Raw genomic sequence first — 23,445 nt, forward strand, 5'->3', positions numbered from 1 at the left:
ACCTCATAGTGTCAGAGTGTTCACGTTATACAGTTAAGAGATAAAAGTACCCATACTGTTCATAAAATTGTGCAACCTAGTCTCTAGATAATACCACCTTACAGTGCCAACAGTTTCATACAGTTTCCATATAATACTGTCACACAGTAGTGTCAAAAGATTTATACGTAATATGACCCTATAGCAAACAGAAAGAAGTATCAGTGCTATTTCACACTGCTCATGAAACCTTCCAACCTAGTCTCTAAATAATACCACCCTGCAGTGCCAAATATCATTTCCATACAGTAATACTGCCATACAAGGTTTCCATAATAGTGTCACAGACTGCTTACATAATACTACCATATACTGACCAGATAAAAGTACCGTACACTGCCCACAAAACCCTGCATTATGGTCGGCAACCAATACCGCCAGACTATGCTCAAATTCTACCGTATATAGAACCATAACGTCTGCTCACAACATGAAGCCAGGCTGGAGGTTTAGAGTGGGCAGGTTGGGAGGGGTAATGGGGGACGATAAATGGTAGAAGTTCGGGAACAATTGCCCCATGTTGATTTTTGATTGCTTGGCTGCACCTAAAAGCAGTGTCTTGCAGCGCGTGGATGAGGGTTGGGAAATATTTGCTCTGAGGAATCTGCTGATAGACTGAATGTTTGTTTCACTGTGGATTAGAGAGTCAGCCGGGGCGGTGATGAAGGCCTGAGACCCCGGGGTCATCGCTGAAGCTTCCTGTAAACAGGGTGGGGTGTTCCGAGCCTCCTCTTGGCCGGAGGAGCCAGAATACAACTGAAAGGCGTCCAGAGCCCTGGATTCACAACTATGGGGTGAAATCTGCTGCACTCTGGCCAGAGAAAAGACATCTGAGACATCCAAGTCCTGGACAAGCCTCCTGACCACTGTCCTTCACCCTTGGTCCACCATGAATTATCTTCTATCCATGACCATCGAAAGAAGCCACAGGTCAAGCGCCCAATAAAGGTAAAAATCTTTAGATTCTTATATTTATGAACCTTCAAACCCAAATGGTTCTTTTGTTTGGATTAGGATCCAAATGGTGGATCTAATGAGACAATTGAGGAGGACTTCTCTGCAGTTAGAATTTTCCTGCAGCGCCTCCAAAGGAAAAACAGTGCATTACAGGTTGTCCACTGAAATCCGTCCTCTAAAGCTTTAATCTGTGGTATGCTCAAGAGGGTCCTATGCCTAGTATGTCCAGAGGTGTGATAAGGGTGGTACATGACCATCTTATTGACTACATGGAGTAATCTGATCCACCCTCTGCCTAAAAATGTCCCCCTCTCGGTAAGATATTACAGGATATATGGTGGGATGTGACATCACGCCATGAGGGCTTCATGAAATAGAGAAACCTGTGGCCATCCAGCCGTTGCAAAACTACAAATCCCAGTATGCCTAAATAGCCTACAGCTATTGGGTATGCTGGGAGTTGTAGTTTTGCAACAGTTGGAGGGCCGCAGGTTGAGCATCTCTGATCTAGAGGATGTAGGCCTATAGTACTCCAAGGTCTCCATCTTGCTGGGCTCCTAGTAGGTTTGGACATTTCGGAGGGTGGACATAGATCACCATATGGGACATGGCTCAGAGGGGCCAGGGTGATTGGATCCATTACAGTCCACCCTCCTACCTGCAGCACCCATAACCTACAGTAGGCATGTGGGAGGTAAGTTCTCAGACACAGTCCTCCAATGGATTAACCAGAAGAGTCCTGTCACCTCTTCGAGTGATTGTCTACACTCAATCTATTGTTGGTGACGGAGAAGGTTACCATTAATTAGGGGTAATATTAACATCCCCCAGCTGTGCATACAGCAGCCGTGGTGTTGTGGTGCCCCCGTAACAATAGCACGTGCGCCGCCCCCCACCATTCTTCTAGGTTCGCAGCAGAAGAGATTTGTCAGGGAGGAAGCAGAGCTGTTCAGTATGGTTTCCTGCCCTCTTCCTGTTTCTCGATGGCTGCGGGGAGGATGTGATACTATATAGGGTGCTATTCTCAGAGCTGCTCCGGAGGGCGATGCACTCGGGGCGACGCTGCGGTTCCCTCAATACCCCAGGTGGGGAGAACAATTGGCGACCGGTGGGTTCCTCTTATAACGCGGTTACGTCCGTTGTATCTGCAGCAGCGCACAACAATAGTGGTGGAATAATGGTGAGAAAATAGTAATGCAGATGAGGAGGAAGGGTCTGCAGCTGAAGGCGGCCACTCACACGGACCGCACAACATGGACGGGTATAAAAATGACAGGTCCCACCACCGTGACCGCAACAGTACCAATTAGTGTGCCACCATATCGGGGAAACCTACTGTGCCTCCTACTATCCACAGCCACTGTGCCCCATAATAAAGACAGTCACAGTGTCCTTATAACTGTGGATGCCACAGTACCCCCAAGGCAGCCAGAGTGCCGCCATAATGGTAACAGCCACAATGCTCCTATAAGTCACTGCAACAGTGTCAGCCACAGTGACCCCATAACAGTGCCAGTCACAGTGCCATCATAGCAACAAAAGCTATACTGCCCAATACTGTCAGCAGCCACAATGCCCCCATAACAGTGACCACAGAGCCCCCATAACAGTGACATCCACAGTGCCCCCATGACAGTGACCTCCACAGTGCCCCCATAACAGTGACATCCACAGTGCCCCATAACAGTGACATCCACAGTGCCCCCATAACAGTGACATCCACAGTGCCCCCATAACAGTGACATCCACAGTGCCCCCATAACAGTGACATCCACAGTGCCCCCATAACAGTGACATCCACAGTGCCCCCATAACAGTGACATCCACAGTGCCCCCATAACAGTGACATCCACAGTGCCCCCATAACAGTGACATCCACAGTGCCCCCATAACAGTGACATCCACAGTGCCCCCATAACAGTGACATTCACTAATCCCCCCCATAACAGTGACATTCACTAATCCCCCCCATAACAGTGACATCCACAGTGCCCCCATAACAGTGACATCCATAGTGCCCCCATAACAGTGACCTCCACACTGCCCCCATAACAGTGACCTCCACAGTGCTCCCAATAACAGTGACATTCACTAATCCCCCCCATAACAGTGACATTCACTAATCCCCCCCATAACAGTGACCTCCACAGTGCCCCCATAACAGTGACATTCACTAATCCCCCCCATCACAGTGACATCCATAGTGCCCCCATAACAGTGACATCCACAGTGCCCCCATAACAGTGACATCCACAGTGCCCCCATAACAGTGACATCCACAGTGCCCCCATAACAGTGACATCCACAGTGCCCCCATAACAGTGACATCCACAGAGCCCCCATAACAGTGACATCCACAGTGCCCCCATAACAGTGACATCCACAGAGCCCCCATAACAGTGACATCCACAGAGCCCCCATAACAGTGACATCCACAGAGCCCCCATAACAGTGACATCCACAGAGCCCCCATAACAGTGACATCCACAGAGCCCCCATAACAGTGACATCCACAGAGCCCCCATAACAGTGACATCCACAGAGCCCCCATAACAGTGACATCCACAGAGCCCCCATAACAGTGACATCCACAGTGCCCCCATAACAGTGACATCCACAGTGCCCCATAAGTGACATCCACAGTGCCCCCATAACAGTGACATTCACTAATCCCCCCCATAACAGTGACATCCATAGTGCCCCCATAACAGTGACATTCACTAATCCCCCCATAACAGTGACATCCACAGAGCCCCCATAACAGTGACATCCACAGAGCCCCCATAACAGTGACATCCACAGAGCCCCCATAACAGTGACATCCACAGTGCCCCATAAGTGACATCCACAGTGCCCCCATAACAGTGACATTCACTAATCCCCCCCATAATAGGGACATCCATAGTGCCCCCATAACAGTGACATCCATAGTGCCCCCATAACAGTGACATTCACTGCGCCCCCATAACAGTGACATCCATAGTGCTCCCCATAACAGTGACATCCACAGTGCCCCCATAACAGTGACATCCACAGTGCTCCCCCATAACAGTGACATCCATAGTGCCCCCATAACAGTGACATCCACAGTGCCCTCATAACAGTGACATCCACAGTGCCCCCATAACAGTGACATCCACAGTGCTCCCCCATCACAGTGATAAGCAAAGTGCCCTCACCCCCTGCATTCTCATGGAGATAGTTGGCACATGAGGAAGAAGTCAGGGGCATGAGGACCGTCCTGTAGGGGGCGGCAGGGAGTGATATGAGGCCTCATGCAGTAGTGCAGGGTTTCGTGCCTGCAGCGGGTTGCATCATCTCTCTGAAGACACGCTGCTGTGAGATGTGGACAGTCTGTGGCCGGTGGGACGAGGTCTACACAAGAACCTCGTACAGGATGACACAAATCTTATAATAGTGTGGGAGCGTTATAAGAGGAGCCGCTGCAGTAGTAATCATGGGGGGCTGGGAGAGGTCCACGCTTCCTATCAATCACTGAGGACAGAGAGCAGTAGACGGAGCGCCCGGCTCTGCTTCTTTCCGGACTCTAATCTCCGACACGTTCCTCATTGTTTGCACTTTGTGGTATTTTTAGTTCCAAAACCCTACGACCCAGCAATAGACATTGGAGGACACGCCCCCCCACAGTCACTCTATAGGGCCCTATATAAGAGTGGGCCATCATGGTCAGCATGGTCCTCCACCAGCAGGCGGCGGCCCAAAAGAACCACTTAAGAACTGCCAAAAAATGAGTCCAGTGATCGAGCACTGATGAAACGCTGACCAGTGGGCAGCTGCTGACAGTAATGATCACTGTCTGGGATGAATGATCGCAGAAGGGATTGTTAGCTCAAACCTACAATAAATGCTAAATGGAAGTAAACAAACGCTGACTTTCTGCATGGCAGATATATGGGCACGGGGAGGCACAGAGGTCTGGGGGGACACTGCTGTAGAGATTGTTATGGGGTCACTCTAGCTGGCACTACTATAGGAGAGTTGTGTCTGACACTATTACGAGGGCACTGTCTGGCACTGTTATAGAGGAACTTTGCCAGTGTTACTAAGGCACTCTGGCGGGTTTCGTTATGGGTTCACTTGGATTGACATTCCTATCAGAGCAGGGTGGTACTGTTATGGGGACCCTGTGGCACTGACTGTTAGGGGGATGCTGAGTGGAGCTTCAATGGAGGCTGTCACTGTTATGGGGGCTCTGTGGATGTCGCGATCATGAGGGCACTGTGGGTGTCACTGTTATGGGGGGGGCACTGTGGATGTCACTGTTATGGGGAGCACTGTGGATGTTACTGTTATGGGGGCATTGTGGATGTCACTGTTATGGGGGGAGCACTGTGGGTGTCACTGTTATGGGGGGCACTGTGGATGTTACTGTTATGGGGGCACTGTGGATGTCACTGTTATGGGGCACTGTGGATGTCACTGTTATGGGGGCACTGTGGATGTTACTGTTATGGGGAGCACTGTAGGTGTCACTGTTATGGGGGCAGTGTGGATGACACTTATGGGGGGGGCACTGTGGAGGTCGCTGTTATGGGGGCACTGTGGAGGTCGCTGTTATGGGGGCACTGTGGAGGTCATTGTTATGGGGGCACTGTGGAGGTCATTGTTATGGGGGCACTGTGGAGGTCATTGTTATGGGGGCAGTGTGGATGACACTGTTATGGGGGCACTGTGGATGTCACTGTTATGGGGGCACTGTGGATGTCACTGTTATGGGGCACTGTGGATGTCACTGTTATGGTGGATACTGTGGATGTTACTGTTATGGGGAGTACTGTGGATGTCACTGTTATGGGGGCTCTGTGGATGTCGCTATCATGGGGGCACTGTGGGTGTCACTGTTATGGGGAGCACTGTGAGTGTCACTGTTATGGGGAGCACTGTGGATGTCACTGTTATGGGGAGCACTGTAGGTGTCACTGTTATGGGGGCAGTGTGGATGACACTTATGGGGAGGCACTGTGGAGGTCGCTGTTATGGGGCACTGTGGAGGTCGCTGTTATGGGGGCACTGTGGAGCTCATTGTTATGGGGGCACTGTGGAGGTCATTGTTATGGGGGCACTGTGGAGGTCATTGTTATGGGGAGCACTGTGGATGTCACTGTTATGGGGAGCACTGTAGGTGTCACTGTTATGGGGGCAGTGTGGATGACACTTATGGGGAGGCACTGTGGAGGTCGCTGTTATGGGGGCACTGTGGAGGTCGCTGTTATGGGGGCACTGTGGAGGTCGCTGTTATGGGGGCACTGTGGAGCTCATTGTTATGGGGGCACTGTGGAGGTCAATGTTATGGGGGCACTGTGGAGGTCATTGTTATGGGGGCAGTGTGGATGACACTGTTATGGGGGCACTGTGGATGTCACTGTTATGGGGGCACTGTGGATGTCACTGTTATGGGAGCACTGTGGATGTCACTGTTATGGGGGCACGGTGGATGACACTGTTATGGGGGCACTGTGGCTGTCACTGTTATGGGGGCACTGTGGCTGTCACTGTTATGGGGCACTGTGGCTGTCACTGTTATGGGAGCACTGTGGATGACACTGTTATGGGGGCACTGTGGCTGTCACTGTTATGGGGGCACTGTGGCTGTCACTGTTATGGGGGCACTGTGGATGACACTGTTATGGGGGCACTGTGGATGACACTGTTATGGGGAGCACTGTGGATGTCACTATTATGGGAGCTATCTGAACAATCCTGCTCAGTATTCCATGCTTCCCATAGGGTATTTTCTGGATAACTGCATCCTATTGCTTTACCATCTGTGGACTGTCAGGGAATGCTGGGAGTTGTAGTCTCACATCAGCTGGTGGATGGTGTCATGTAATATGTCCGCCTTTTGTCTCCCCGTCTCAGTGTAGCTGAGGATCAGGCCAGGTGTGATCACGAGGAGCGAGGTGCCCGTGCTCAGCCACTATCGATGTCAGGTAAGTTGACCCGTCATCATTTATTTAGTGTCAGCCGGAGAGCGGCGAGTAAAACCTGAGCGCTCAGGAGGGGAGAATACACCCCATGATAGGGGCAGAGGAGCAGCCGACGGCAGGAAGACTCTCCGCCACCATACGTGGTCCACTGCAAGCCTCCTCACTGCCACCATAGACTGGGAGCTCTTCAACATGAAAGTGTCTCCCTTCTCAGTCCATCAGATCCATATTTAGCACGAAACTCTACAGTATCGCACATCATAGGCTTAGATACACACCTCAGCAGACAGTATCGCACATCATAGGCTTAGATACACACCTCAGCAGGCAGTATCAAACATGAAAGGGTTGGGTACACTTCTCAGCAGGCAGCATCACACATGCTTAGATACACACCTCAGCAGACGGTATCGTACATGATAGAGATTATTCTATCAATCAGTAAGATCTCATGATGGAGGACGCGGTGTTACACGAGGTTTCAGGTTCCTCGCTAACCACCCCGTTCCTCCGCATCCCCCTGACCACGAAGCCCTCAGGTACTGCCGCATTTTCATGACAAAAGCCTCAGGTTATTCTAAATGACATCACTGAAGCTTATGCGGCTCCCCCCTCCCCAGTCGGAGGGCGGGACAGGTCTCAAGTTCCTCAAGGAAGTGCCTGAGAAGTTGTTATCGGAGAAGTTTGTGCTCTGTCAGAGGCGGGAGAGTCTATCATCCAAGGTGCCAGCTGCTGGGCTCCCAGGAGAAGTGCACAAGTAAGTGAATGGAGGGAAGACGGGACTGACAAGCGGGAGCGGGGCACCCAGCGCACCCGTAGGGCTGGTTCCTTTGGGCAACCACTTCTTCTTAGGTCTCCTGTGTAAGCAGCAGCTGCCTCCTTACTTCATGTTAAACCGCAGAACAAAGAAGAAGTCGGTCATCTCAGCTGTAATGTGGCCTGCTTCACACTTCCCCATGTGGTACTAGTACTCTGTTTTCCACCGGGGGCACCGGCATCTGCTAGCTGTACCATCGGTGACGTAGGTATTTGTCAGGTAGAGGTTAAGTTCTGGTAAGAGAAGGACTATGTCTTATCTCCTGGCCAGAGCAAATCGGATATTCTTTGCACAGGGAAATAGTCACAGGTTGGAGGTCTGACGCCTCATCGTATAACCATCATAAACCTGCCGGAGAAGAAACGCTAACAGACTGCAATGAATTGTGTCTTGTAGGGACATGCCGAAGGAATGTGCAGCCTTCATGGCATACGGAATAAAATGTCACCTGCGATGGGGAATTCCACCAGATGTGCCTTATTGTTTGGGGAGCATGGGGGTGTCAGTACAATGAGAACGGGCTAAGACGTCAAATTAGATGATGGCACTCAGTCCTCTATAGGGACCCTGAACTTCATTCATAGCTGCTGTGGCCTATCAATGCTTGGCAAGGAACCGCCATGGGGTCCACGTTGACCCCTGTGCCCACATGTTGGAAAGTCCTGATTGATTGCTCACTTTCATTCAGCAGGTTCGGTTCACATGGTGGTGCTTGATGCTGGTGGATGTGTAGAGGGAAGACTGTCGCTTGCTGTCACTTCTGTCATCTGTAGCCCTGAGGTCTCAGAACATTGTGCACTTGTTCCAACCTCTTCATTGATTCAGGTCATACCGGCTGTACGATGGTGGCTGATCCTGTGTTGTAATGAGACTTCAGCTCCACGAAGGAACCTGGAGAAGGACTCCACCTGGTCTCTCCTGCCATCTTCTGCCCCTCTCAGCCCTTGTATCCTTCCGTTGTCTCGCTCACTCTGTCTCTACTAATAGTTGTCTCTATATATCTTTCTCCAGGTCTCTCTATTTTATCTATCGTTCTTTCTCCTTGTCTCTTTCTCACTTGATCTTTTATCTCTGAATCGTTTTCTTTCTTTTTCTCTCTCTTTCTCTTCACCTCAATTTCCCTTCATTCTCTCTTTCTATATAGATTTCATTCTCCATCTTCATCTTTCTTTTGTTCTCTCTCTTTGCCTTTCTCTACATCTATCTTTCATTCCCTCGTTTTCCTCTGTCCTTCATTCTGTGTTTCGTCTCTTTCTTTCCACCTTCATCTTTCTTTCGTTCTCTCTCTTCCTCTTTATTCTTCTCTCTGTCATTCTTTCCTTCTCTATCTCTGCAGTCTAAAGATATAATGGGGTCTCTATATTTAGGGTGGGGGTCGCGCTGTATTGATGGGGCACTAGTGGTCTGTCGCAGGAACCTGTCAGTCATCAGGAGGTTGAGGATGGACAGGAAGCAGACGGCTGTCATGTCGCAACCCTGCCATTAACCCTCTACTTCCTGCAGACATTACACCACAGGCTTACCAAGAAGATATCGCACAGGGTAGGCTTAGATACACAGCTCAGCAGACAGTATCACACAGGATAGGATTAGATACACAGCTCAGCAGTCAGTATCACACAGGATAGGATTAGATACACAGCTCAGCAGGCAGTATCACACATGATAGGCTTAGATACACAGCTCAGCAGACAGTATCACACAGGATAGGATTAGATACACAGCTCAGCAGACAGTATCACACAGGACAGGATTAGATACACAGCTCAGCAGACAGTATCACACAGGATAGGATTAGATACACAGCTCAGCAGACAGTATCACACAGGATAGGATTAGATACACAGCTCAGCAGACAGTATCACACAGGATAGGATTAGATACACAGCTCAGCAGAGAGTATCACACAGGACAGGATTAGATACACGGCTCAGCAGACAGTATCACACAGGATAGGATTAGATACACAGCTCAGCAGACAGTATCACACAGGATAGGATTAGATACACAGCTCAGCAGACAGTATCACACAGGATAGGATTAGATACACAGCTCAGCAGACAGTATCACACAGGATAGGATTAGATACACAGCTCAGCAGACAGTATCACACAGGATAGGATTAGATACACAGCTCAGCAGACAGTATCACACAGGACAGGATTAGATACACAGCTCAGCAGTCGGTATCACACAGGATAGGATTAGATACACGGCTCAGCAGACAGTATCACACAGGATAGGATTAGATACACAGCTCAGCAGACGGTATCACACAGGATGGGATTAGATACACAGCTCAGCAGACAGTATCACACATGATAGGATTAGATACACAGCTCAGCAGGCAGTATCACACAGGATAGGATTAGATACACAGCTCAGCAGTCAGTATCACACAGGATAGGATTAGATACACAGCTCAGCAGACAGTATCACACAGGATAGGATTAGATACACAGCTCAGCAGACAGTATCACACAGGATAGGATTAGATACACAGCTCAGCAGACTGTATCACACAGGATAGGATTAGATACACAGCTCAGCAGGCAGTATCACACAGGATAGGATTAGATACACAGCTCAGCAGGCAGTATCACACAGGATAGGATTAGATACACAGCTCAGCAGACCGTATCACACAGGATAGGATTAGATACACAGCTCAGCAGACAGTATCACACAGGATAGGATTAGATACACAGCTCAGCAGACAGTATCACACAGGATAGGATTAGATACACAGCTCAGCAGACAGTATCACACAGGATAGGATTAGATACACAGCTCAGCAGACTGTATCACACAGGATAGGATTAGATACACAGCTCAGCAGGCAGTATCACACAGGATAGGATTAGATACACAGCTCAGCAGACAGTATCACACAGGATAGTATTAGATACACAGCTCTGCAGACAGTATCACACAGGATAGGATTAGATACACAGCTCAGCAGACAGTATCACACAGGATAGGATTAGATACACAGCTCAGCAGGCAGTATCACACAGGATAGGATTAGATACACAGCTCAGCAGACAGTATCACACAGGATAGGATTAGATACACAGCTCAGCAGACAGTATCACACAGGATAGAATTAGATACACAGCTCAGCAGACAGTATCACACAGGATAGGATTAGATACACAGCTCAGCAGACCGTATCACACAGGATAGGATTAGATACACAGCTCAGCAGACAGTATCACACAGGATAGGATTAGATACACAGCTCAGCAGACAGTATCACACAGGATAGGATTAGATACACAGCTCAGCAGACAGTATCACACAGGATAGGATTAGATACACAGCTCAGCAGACTGTATCACACAGGATAGGATTAGATACACAGCTCAGCAGGCAGTATCACACAGGATAGGATTAGATACACAGCTCAGCAGTCAGTATCACACAGGATAGGATTAGATACACAGCTCAGCAGACAGTATCACACAGGATAGGATTAGATACACAGCTCAGCAGACAGTATCACACAGGATAGGATTAGATACACAGCTCAGCAGACAGTATCACACAGGATAGGATTAGATACACAGCTCAGCAGGCAGTATCACACAGGATAGGATTAGATACACAGCTCAGCAGGCAGTATCACACAGGATAGGATTAGATACACAGCTCAGCAGGCAGTATCACACAGGATAGGATTAGATACACAGCTCAGCAGACAGTATCACACAGGATAGGATTAGATATATAAATGATAGGTTCAGATACAGTTTCTCAGCAAACATGGGAGATTTGGATACATTGGCACATGAGGCCGTATCACACATAGAAGGCTTAGATACTCCAGCACAGTCGAAACCACTAAACTGAAAATGTAGAGGGGAGGATAAAGGACATAGGATTATAATGGATTTAGGACCAAACCGGTCTGTCTAGAAGTGACAGAGAAGTCTCCTCTGCAGATCTGAGGCAGATAACGTCCCCCAGGACCAGAGCTTCCAGGGATGAATCCAAGGATCCTGGAGGTTCCTGGAGATCAGGACACTTGAGGACATGCGGCTGACCTGGTTCTGACCTCATTTTCATATGGTTATGCTCCCCACATGCTGCCATGTTAGGGTACTTTCACACTAGCGGCAGGATGGATCCGACAGGCTGTTCACCCGAGAGGCCGCAAGACTAAAAGTACTATGTCCGACTTTTTAGTCCGACGGCCTCTCGCTGTGCACTGCCATGCTGCGCCGGAGCTCCGCCCACATATAGTCAATGGGGACGGAGCGGCGGTCCGGCGGCACGGCGAAATAGTGGCAGGACTCTGAGAGTGCAGCCTATCCATCACTAGAGATCAGCGGTGACATCACTGAGAATGCAGCCTATCCATTCACTAGAGATCAGCGGTGACATCACTGAGAATGCAGCCTATCCATTCACTAGAGATCAGCGGTGACATCACTGAGAATGCAGCCTATCCATCACTAGAGATCAGCGGTGACATCACTGAGAATGCAGCCTATCCATTCACTAGAGATCAGCGGTGACATCACCGAGAATGCCGCCTATCCATTCACTAGAGATCAGCGGTGACATCACTGAGAATGCAGCCTATCCATTCACTAGAGATCAGCGGTGCCATCACTGAGAATGCAGCCTATCCATTCACTAGAGATCAGCGGTGACATCACTGAGAATGCCGCCTATTCACAAACATATAAGTTATTCAGGTGAACTACAAATCCCATGTTACCCACAGTAGTCAGGGATTTCACTGACTGCTGTTTTGCTTACACAAAAGAGCGCTGCTCCCGACACGCTGTGTGCCAAACACGCACACGTACACGCTACACCGCTGCCAGTGTTTACACTGCTTACTAAACACAAGTTATCTGGGGGTGAGTCAGCCGCGTCTAGTAATGCAGGTCCCCGGCTGCAAACATAATATATGGTTTCAGCCAGCGCCCTGTACAGAAGGGGTTAATGCTCGGCAGTGCGTCTCTGCCGCTTATACCTCAAAGCTGTATATGACAACAGCGCCAATCACTGCCATGGAGGACGAATAATGTATGAGCGCAGGGCACCTATAGAGCGGGGCCTCTGCGCATTGTATAGCACTGGTATTAACAACTACTGACTACACATCACCGACTACCCCATCATACACAGATCTAGTCTGCATGCTATACTCCTGTACATAGGGGGCAGTATTATAGTAGTTATACTCCTGTACATAGGGGGCAGTATTATAGTAGTTATATTCTTGTACATAGGAGGCAGTATTATAGTAGTTATATTCTTGTACATAGGGGGCAGTATTATAGTAGTTATATTCTTGTACATAGGAGCAGTATTATAGTAGTGATATTCCTGTACATAGGAGGCAGTATTATAGCAGTTATATTTCTGTACATAGGAGGCAGTATTATAGTAGTTATATTCTTGTACATACGAGCAGTATTATAGCAGTTATATTTCTGTACATAGGAGGCAGTATTATAGTAGGTATATTCTTGTACATAGGAGCAGTATTATAGTAGTTATATTCTTGTACATAGGAGCAGTATTATAGTAGTTATATTCTTGTACATAGGAGCAGTATTATAGTAGTTATATTCTTGTACATAGGAGCAGTATTATAGTAGTTATATTCTTGTACATAGGAGCAGTATTATAGTAGTTATATTCTTGTACATAGGAGCAGTATTATAGTAGTTATATTCCTGTACATAGGAGGCAGTATTATAGTAGTTATATTCTTGTACATAGGAGGCAGTATTATAGTAGTTATATTCTTGTACATAGGAGCAGTATTATAGTAGTTATATTCTTGTACATAGGAGCAGTATTATAGTAGTTATATTCTTGTACATAGGAGCAGTATTATAGTAGTTATATTCTTGTACATAGGAGGCAGTATTATAGTAGTTATATTTTTGTACATAGGAGCAGTATAATAGTAGTTATATTCTTGTACATAGGAGCAGTATTATAGTAGTTATATTCTTGTACATAGGAGCAGTATTATAGTAGTTATATTCTTGTACATAGGAGCAGTATTATAGTAGCTATATTCTTGTACATAGGAGGCAGTATTATAGTAGTTATATTCTTGTACACAGGAGCAGTATTATAGTAGTTATATTCTTGTACATAGGAGCAGTATTATAGTAGTTATATTCTTGTACACAGGAGCAGTATTATAGTAGTTATATTCTTGTACATAGGAGCAGTATTATAGTAGTTATATTCTTGTACATAGGAGGCAGTATTATAGTAGTTATATTCTTGTACATAGGAGCAGTATTATAGTAGTTATATTCTTGTACATAGGAGCAGTATTATAGTAGTTATATTCTTGTACATAGGAGCAGTATTATAGTAGTTATATTCTTGTACATAGGAGGCAGTATTATAGTAGTTATACTCTTGTACATAGGAGCAGTATTATAGTAGTTATATTCTTGTACATAGGAGGCAGTATTATAGTAGTTATATTCTTGTACACAGGAGCAGTATTATAGTAGTTATATTCTTGTACATAGGAGCAGTATTATAGTAGTTATATTCTTGTACATAGGAGGCGGTATTATAGTAGTTATATTCTTGTACATAGGAGGCGGTATTATAGTAGTTATATTCTTGTACATAGGAGCAGTAGTATAGTAGTTATATTCTTGTACATAGGAGGCAGTATTATAGTAGTTATATTCTTGTACATAGGAGCAGTATTATAGTAGTTATATTCTTGTACATAGGAGGCAGTATTATAGTAGTTATATTCTTGTACATAGGAGCAGTATTATAGTAGTTATATTCTTGTACATAGGAGCAGTATTATAGTAGTTATATTCTTGTACATAGGAGCAGTATTATAGTAGTTATATTCTTGTACATAGGAGCAGTATTATAGTAGTTATATTCTTGTACATAGGAGCAGTATTATAGTAGTTATATTCTTGTACATAGGAGCAGTATTATAGTAGTTATATCTTGTACATAGGAGCAGTATTATAGTAGTTATATTCTTGTACATAGGAGCAGTATTATAGTAGTTATATTCTTGTACATAGGAGCAGTATTATAGTAGTTATATTCCTTGTACATAGGAGCAGTATTATAGTAGTTATATTCCTGTACATAGGAGCAGTATTATAGTAGTTATATTCTGTACATAGGAGCAGTATTATAGTAGTTATATTCTTGTACATAGGAGCAGTATTATAGTAGTTATATTCTTGTACATAGGAGCAGTATTATAGTAGTTATATTCCTGTACATAGGAGCAGTATTATAGTAGTTATATTCTTGTACAGAGGAGGCAGTATTATAGTAGTTATATTCTTGTACATATGAGCAGTATTATAGTAGTTATACTCTTGTACATAGGGGCAGTATTATAGTAGTTATATTCTTGTACATAGGAGGCAGTATTATAGTAGTTATATTATTGTACATAGGAGCAGTATTATACTAGTTATATTCTTGTACATAGGAGCAGTATTATAGTAGTTATATTCCTGTACATAGGAGCAGTATTACAGTAGTTATATTCCTGTACATAAGAGGCAGTATTATAGTAGTTATATTCTTGTACATAGGAGGCAGTATTATAGTAGTTATATTCCTGTACATAGGAGCAGTATTACAGTAGTTATATTCCTGTACATAAGAGGCAGTATTATAGTAGTTATATTCTTGTACATAGAAGCAGTATTATAGTAGTTATATTCTTGTACATAGGAGCAGTATTATAGTAGTTATATTCTTGTACATAAGAGCAGTATTATAGTAGTTATATTCTTGTACATAGGAGCAGTATTATAGTAGTTATATTCTTGTACATAGGAGGCAGTATTATAGTAGTTATATTCTTGTACATGGGAGGCAGTATTATAGTAGTTATATTCTTGTACATAGGAGGCAGTATTATAGCAGTTATATTCTTGTACATAGGAGGCAGTATTATAGTAGTTATATTCCTGTACATAGGAGCAGTATTACAGTAGTTATATTCCTGTACATAAGAGGCAGTATTATAGTAGTTATATTCTTGTACATAGGGGCAGTATTATAGTAGTTATATTCTTGTACATAGGAGGCAGTATTATAGTAGTTATATTCTTGTACATAGGAGCAGTATTATAGTAGTTATATTCTTGTACATAGGAGGCAGTATTATAGTAGTTATATTCTTGTACATAGGGGGCAGTATTATAGTAATTATATTATTATACATGGGGAAAGTATTACAGTAGGTATTGTCTAGTGTTTGAGTAGACTGATTGGAAGCTGATGTTTAGATATACATATTTTTTGTCAGTTAGTTATAATCTCTGCTCTGAGATCAGATAATTTCAATGAAAGCTTCCATTATCTCAATTTATGGGCAACTGTCCCCTATTCTTGGTGAAGCTGTTATCTCGTATATTGGCCTCTACTCCATGTCTCATGACTAATCCCCTCTACGGAAGTGGTGACTTTCGTGTAACTGATTCAGCTTTCTATAGATTGGTAATGTTGCATTTAACTATTAATGTCTCTCATGGTTGTCAATGTATTGTGAAAATATTTTCGATACGTATCATAGAGACAGCCCTTGGAAAAAGTGGAGGTAGATCAGGTTGGTCCTCCATTGTATGGCCGGCAGTAATGGCCTGTAACCCCACCAGCGGAAACTGGTTCCAATTCCCCCAGAGGACTGCCACAGTTTAAGACTGCTTCCGATAAATGACTTTTCTGGTAAATTATGTACGGTGGGGGTCTACTAGCTTGTATATCGGCCATGGGAAATTGGTTGTTCCACCTCTGTTCCCCACATAGACGTGGAAAATCATGAATGGTTTCTTTGTATATAAGTCAATGGAAGCAGCCAACAGGTAACCCAAATCTAAGAATTGGCAGGGATTATTTTATATCCAAAATATATTAGGCAGAGCACCCCTTTAAATTAAAGGGAGTTTTTTTTCTTGGGACAAACCCCTTTATATTAGGACATATGTATGAAGCCATACGAAAACTGAACTACTGAGCCCAGTCCTATCCATCCGCTGCCACCTAAAGGGACGGTTTTGACGAAAAAGTGAGACTAACTCCTTTGAAACCGTGGTCGCCATGTTTATTAGTCCGAGCTGTGGGGAAGTGTCATGTGACTTCTCTCTGCTCTGTCGATTGGTTGAGAGAACTCTCAGAGGAGAGTCTATTTTGACAGTCCGCTAAGGGGGCACAACAGCGTCCTGGAGGCTAAAGGAAAGGATTCATGTCCCTTAAAGGGGTTGTACACAATTTTTTTTATGTCCCCCAACACCCACATGAGTCCCGGGTCCTGTGTACTGCATTTCTAGTCCCCTGTGTGGATGGTTTCACGCAGGCTGCTGCAGCCAATAACTGGCCTCAGCAGTTACATGTCCCCAAGCAGGAACCAGTGCTAGAACTGAGCGTCGGGGAGCTGGTCTGGCAGCATGGGTTGGAACTAATAAAAAAAATGTAAATTATGGACAATTCCTTTAATTACTACAATAATGGGAATTATCAGCAGTCGCTCAGGAGCGGTTTGGGCGAGGGGCTCGTTATAATGGTATCGGCTTTAACTGGTTAATTTCTCCCTCGCTGATTTTTTTTCTGAATGTTTCTAAAAGAACATAAACAGGATTATTTCTTAAGACGAGCGAAGACATCTTCCCTTGCCCCAGGAAGGAGAAGGGATCAGCCACAGCGGGGGGAAAGACTCCATGTTCCCAAAATATTTACCGCCATTAAGCCTTGTATCCTTTTTCTGGGAAAGCTGGGTGACAACTGCTAAAGGGCAGATTGGCCTTGTCATAAAAGCAGGGGCCGCTCGGGACTCTAGAAAAGCTGGGTGATCTGTAAGGAGGACCACAGAGTCCTGAATACCACAGCAGTGGTGACGCCTAAGTGGTTCTATTCTCGAAAATCATGCTTTCCCAGGAACAACCCTAATATTAAGAGTGAAGGGTGTAAGGGGTTAATTGGACATTTACGAAAGAAGAATTAAATCTTGCTTGCGTAGTCTTTTGGCTGCTTCTTCTCAGGGCATATGACACACGGCGGGGGAGGGGGTTGTTACTTGCGACGGCGGGTGAGTCGGGTTGGAAATCTGATGCGTGGGGACAATAACCGCGCAGGGCACCTGATAACAATGAGCGGAGATTTATTTATTTTCGGTTGCTCCTGGTGAAGTGTCAGACATAATGGGTGGTTGTTTGCACAGCTCCTTCTATCCTAATTAAACAGGAAGTACTTCCTGCATCCTGCGGAGCGCGGCTCATCACGGCGCACACGGCAAATACAGTCTGAAGAACGCAGCCTCCAGCTATTTATTACTGGCGCTATGAAGACTTGCCCCAATATATCACCCCTATCATACCACCCCTTATAAAATCCACGTAAATCCTACATTTTTTGGGGGGGGGGGGTTCCGCAAATTTTTGGATTCACCATCTAATAATCCACGGTCATTTTAAAGGTTTGCTTTACGTGAAAAACATGTTGACAGGTTTTGTGTAGAATTGCATTAGATTTATTTGAGCTGTGCTGCAATACCAGACTCGGCCCAAGGACAGGGGTGGTGCTGTTTCTGGAAGAAATCCACCACGTTTTTCTAAGCCTATGCAACCTTTGATGGCCCATGAAGAGAGTTAAAACGACTTAGATAGACCTTATTACTAGGAGATCACTATGGAGTCGTGGATCTACAATGATAGACTACAAAAAAAAAGTATTGGGTTGCTCCTCCTGGCAATGTCATGCAGGACTACGTCATCAGGCCAGAGATAATTAGTTCAACATTAAGCCCTTTCAACAAAAATTAAGCTGGAATTGGGACCAACCAACCATCCAATGGGCATGGGGACCTCTTGATTGTCAGGATAAAGAAGGTTTGAGCTATTGGATTCCAACATGCCCAATCCTCCAGTTCTCTAGCACCAGAGGTGTCTGGCAATCACTTATTTCCTTTCTACCTACTGAAAACATGTGCAAGCTCAAGTATGCATGTGTACGAGGAGTGGGAAGGAATAGCTGTCAGTCGAAAAAGTATTTGGCCAACAGCTATCTAAAATATATGGCCAACCTTAAGGTAACAATATGAGGTGATGTAAAATTTTCAAATTTTCTAAAATTAAAATGTCCTACAAAAATTTTGGGCCAAGAAACTTCTATTCCTGAGAAGTCAGAAATTACCTTTGTTGTCTAGACAAGTCTCTCAAGACACACATCACTATCTAACCACTTACTGTACCTTCTGAGAATGTATAAGTATGGGTATACTCAACATTCCCAAAAGTGCGAAGTTGATGGGTCAAAATTCTTCCCTTGATAAATCTCTCAACATGGATACCACTATCTGACCACATACTCTATCTTCTGAGGCTTGTAGTCTAAGTGTATCTCTACGTGGCATCATTCCCGAGAGTGAGAAGTTGATGGGTCAAAGTCACCTTGGTTCCCTTGAGAAGTCTCTCAACATGAATACCACAATCTAACCACCTACTGTGTCTTCAAAGATTAAACCTGTAGATGGTTGGCTAAATCATCACTAAAAAAGGTTCGTAGAAACACAAGTTAGCGATGATCTGCTTGTGTAAAGATGCAGCTTATTCCTCAATGAACAAGCAAATGTTAGTGATGGCATTAGCGATCGCTCCTCCCCATACTGTGGAGGAGATCACTGCATGTAATAGAAGCCGTCTACTTCATTGACGAGCTGATGGAAGGAAGCGTTCCTTCCTGACAATCGTCAGCCTCATCTGCAGGTCTAATATAGGTCAAAACTTGTAGTCTGAGTGTATCTGCACAATGTAAGGTCAATGTTAGTACTGCTGACTGATAGGAGTGTGAAACTATGCCCAAATCTGACCAGGGTCTTCTAACCATATCCATAAAGGCTTATTCAGAAGCCAAAAATATGCTGGCAGTCCATCTTGATATCTGTATTATATTAGCTCCAGATAAAAAACACAAAAATGGTTCTAATTATCTCCAGCATTAAAGGGGTTATCCAAGGCTATAAACTGCCCCCCCCCCTATACTCCGGCTCCTCACTTTGAATATACTTACCCCGCTCCCTGCGCCGCTCCTGGTGCCCACACCACCACTGCTGCCTCTTCCTGTGCACGGATGAAAACATCTGGTGGGGGGGAGCAGCCAATGGCAGAAGGGGACAGGTAAGAGCCTCCCTAGCATCGCGGGTGACGCTAGGGAGGCTCGTCCCTGTCCCCACCTACCATTGGCTGCTCCCCCCCCCCGACATCGGATCTTTTCATCTGTGCACGGGTAGAAGAAGGAATGTAAATACTACTAGTAGTATGCTATTTTGAGCTTCGTATGAGGGAATTCTTGGTTTGAGCCCAAGGATCATGATACCTTACAATTAAATTAATTTGTTTAGTCTTGAAAACTGGACCATTGCAACACTGGTCTTGAATATTGGGCTCTAAGAGCTCAGAACAGCAAGGCGTATTTCGTTATCATCTATGAAACTGGTCAGTGAGGAAAATGTGGTCAGACATTAGAAGCTAGTAGGATATATTGACTATCTTCTCAACAACAAAAAAACTGTCTAGAATGGAGTAACATTGTTTTCATACATACAATTTATTTGTGTCTTCTCATTGCAGACCATGGAGACCTTCAGTTCCAAAGATCTTGCCCTTCAGGCTCAAAAGAAAATCTTGAGTCGCATGGCCAGTAAGTCCATGGTCAACATGTTCATTGACGAGACAAGTAGTGAAGTCCTAGACGAACTGTACAGAGTATCCAAAGAGTATACTAAAAACAAATCAGAGTCACAAAAAGTCATCAAAAACTTGATCAAAATTGCTGTGAAAATTGGCGTACTATATCGTCACAACCGTTTCAGCCACGAGGAACTTGGCCTAGCTCAAGATTTCAAGAACAAGCTACATAATGGAGCAATGACAGCCATTAGTTTCTATGAAGTAGAATTTACTTACGAGAAGGGGGTGCTCCCTGAAATCCTCACTGAATGCAAAAACTTGCTCCTTCGTCTTGTTGACAAACACCTCACCCCAAAGTCCCATGGCCGCATTCAACATGTGTTCAACCACTTTGCAAACCAGGAAATGCTCAGTCAACTATATGACCCCAAGGGGTCTATGAGGCCCCATTTACAGAAGATTTGTCATGGAATGAACAAATTGATTGATGATGGAAAACTGTGAGGGATGTTGGACTCAAAATGGGAATTGTGCAGGTTGTTGAACTCAACTTGGAGCCTAAAAAAACATAAACCAGGATTTAGTCCTGGAGGGTATCAACCTCAGGAGCTGTGAACTGGTGTTTAAGAGATAAATGAAAGGATTTCCATGTGATGTCAAAACCTAAAGACAACAAAAGTGGCACAATAGGGACACATTTGTGTTTTACTGCTTATGGTGGATGTTCCAAAAATGTGGTCTTCAAGAAGCCACTTTTGAAAGGATGGGCTGTTTTTCATCATATCTCAGTCCAAAGAAGTTGCTAACTCTCGAAGGACTAGTTCCACACTTGCCGTAAGATTTCTCTGGTGGAGATGACCGGTATCACTCTATGGTTTTTGAGGGGCTCCATGCCAGCATGAGCTCACACATTTGTTCCGCCTACACTTGAACTTTTGTCTACATCTAAGTGTTTACATCATAGGAACATGCCTGGAAAATATATTCATGTTGCATGTTCTGTGACTTTGAAGTATTTGGTACACATAGGGCTTCTTTGTTGTTTTAAGAATTACGGAGACTAAAGACAGCTCTGAACAAAAATTTTGGTTCAATGATTGATGTGATAGTAGGGCCTACAACCCCGCCCTGGGGTCTCATGATTGTTCCTGGGCAAACTAATGTTTACAGACTCTTTGGAAATTTTCTCTTACTCTATTTACATCGGAAATAAATATATAATGTTAAGTGAACAGGAGCTAATTGGCCATAGACCTTACAGGGAATTTTCCCGGTGGGCCGATGCCCAGGGGGCCGCCTGAGCCCTCCTCACAGCCGGCCAGTGGAAGTTTTTGGGGATGTTTTTTGTGCAGCTGGCAGTATTTTGTGATGGACTGTGGTATTTGGCTCTTTTGGGGTGGTATAATGTGCCACGATATGGTATGCCCTGCCTTCCATCAATTTGGACCCGACTACAAATTGGGGCCACTCTTAATATTTTTTCCAGAGCCACTTTAAGTTCCCAGTCCGCTCCTGTAAGGGAATTTATAAATTCAGTGGTCCTCTGTGGAGGCTAGGTCCAAAATGAAGAATCCCTTAGCTTCCTTTTACACAATAAAGCTAATAAATCTCTGACCAAAGATAAAAAAAAAACACCACGTCAATGCTGGCTAGAGTCCCACATCACAAAATAAGTCTTTTTGTACAGAAGGGTAAAAATGTCCTCCTGAAGAAATTGCCCAGCCACTGTTCAGGTTGTTGGACAAATGATCGATCAACCAACAGTGACCTTTTATTATTTCTCCTAACTAAGTATATAGTTGGTAAGTGGTGAAAAAATTGTACCACCTGTTGGATCACATTTTTCCACCGATGAGACACCTTTTTGTTGGAGTCTCAACTGTGTAGCCAGCCACACAATTTTTTTTATGGGGGCAGTTTTAACATTTGAGTACAAGTCAACTCAAACATTTATTGTATAGATTTTAAATGGGTTCAGCAAGGGGCGATGGTGTGCACTGAAGAAAACGCCTAATTATGGACACTGCACACAAAAATGTATTGTCTTCTGAGGGGCTGTACTTGTATAATTCAGGTCTTGCTTAGATTAGAAAAACATGGCTGCTGTCTTCCAAAACCAGCACCTGTCCACAGGCTATGTTAGGCATTACAGCTCAACATTAGACACTTTATTGGGTGGAGATGTAATACCAGACACACTCCAAGGTGTTGACAAGATGATCAGTGGTTCATCCATGAAGATGTCCATGAAGGATCTGTGTTTGGAACGTGTGTCATCTGTAGTCTATGGACACTGCTAGGCTGAAAATTAGTTTCCAGAGCATCTCCTAGCAACAATTTGTGAAACAATGCACCAAACATGGATGGTGTCTGTGCTTTTCAGGGAACCATAGACTACATCATGCGTGAGGGATCCGTAATCAAGGACAAAATAGGACATGCTTCCATGGTGTCACCACTGACTCACGGTCCATGGAAAACCACTGATGTGTGAATGCAAACATAAAAGTCAATGGATATGTCAGCAGTCCATGGAGACCACAGACAGCATAGGTACTTGATCCACTGATGCGTGAAATAGGCCCAAGCTATGTTTTTCTAATCCTGGTCAACCCCCTTAACCACTATGTGTGTTAAAGATTTTTTTTTACATTTTTTTTAAAGGGGAAATGCATTTACTAATATAGGAAGACCCGGAACCTTCTTTAAACCGCATTTAGTGGTGTAGAAGCTTCGAGGAGCTGTACACGTTCCACAGATGAGGTGCAGTACCAAAAACTATGTACTCTTCAGGTACATACAAATGAAATAATTTATTTGTAAATTTTTTAAAAATTAAAACCTTAAAGGGAGTCCGTCATCACATTTTCCCCTTTTTACCCGTTCCCATAGCTCTCTAGTAGCCAAATAGTTGATAAAACTGGCAAAAATGATCTTTGTTGGATATGTAAATGAGGGCTCGCAAGTGCCCAGGGGCGGCGTCAACCTCGTTAGTGCCCAGGCAGCACTGTCT

At 44.8% G+C, this 23,445-nt stretch overlaps 1 protein-coding gene across 6 annotated transcripts; it reads left to right on the top strand.

Annotated features, from left to right (window-relative positions):
- Positions 1 to 692: 692 nt before the first annotated feature.
- On the top strand, positions 693 to 21,763 carry TNFAIP8L2 (TNF alpha induced protein 8 like 2). Of its 6 annotated transcripts, none has more exons than XM_044275209.1 (3): positions 693 to 987; positions 6,877 to 6,947; positions 20,373 to 21,763. In XM_044275209.1, exon 3 carries the CDS (start codon positions 20,376 to 20,378, stop codon positions 20,934 to 20,936), a length of 561 nt encoding a protein of 186 aa, XP_044131144.1. In that variant the 5' UTR covers positions 693 to 987; positions 6,877 to 6,947; positions 20,373 to 20,375; the 3' UTR covers positions 20,937 to 21,763. The 6 variants fall into 6 exon arrangements, with proteins under 6 accessions (XP_044131144.1, XP_044131146.1, XP_044131149.1 ...); XM_044275211.1 differs by having other exon boundaries at positions 6,882 to 6,947; XM_044275210.1 differs by lacking the exon at positions 693 to 987 and adding an exon at positions 2,034 to 2,176.
- The last annotated feature ends 1,682 nt before the right edge of the window (positions 21,764 to 23,445 follow it).

This window comes from Bufo gargarizans, unplaced genomic scaffold (assembly GCF_014858855.1).
Source record: "Bufo gargarizans isolate SCDJY-AF-19 unplaced genomic scaffold, ASM1485885v1 original_scaffold_975_pilon, whole genome shotgun sequence".
Classification (NCBI taxonomy): domain Eukaryota; kingdom Metazoa; phylum Chordata; class Amphibia; order Anura; family Bufonidae; genus Bufo; species Bufo gargarizans.

Coding starts and splice junctions, on each gene's coding strand:
- TNFAIP8L2 (XM_044275209.1), top strand. CDS start 20,376: ATGGAGACCTTCAGTTCCAAAGATCTTGCCCTTCAGGCTCAAAAGAAA.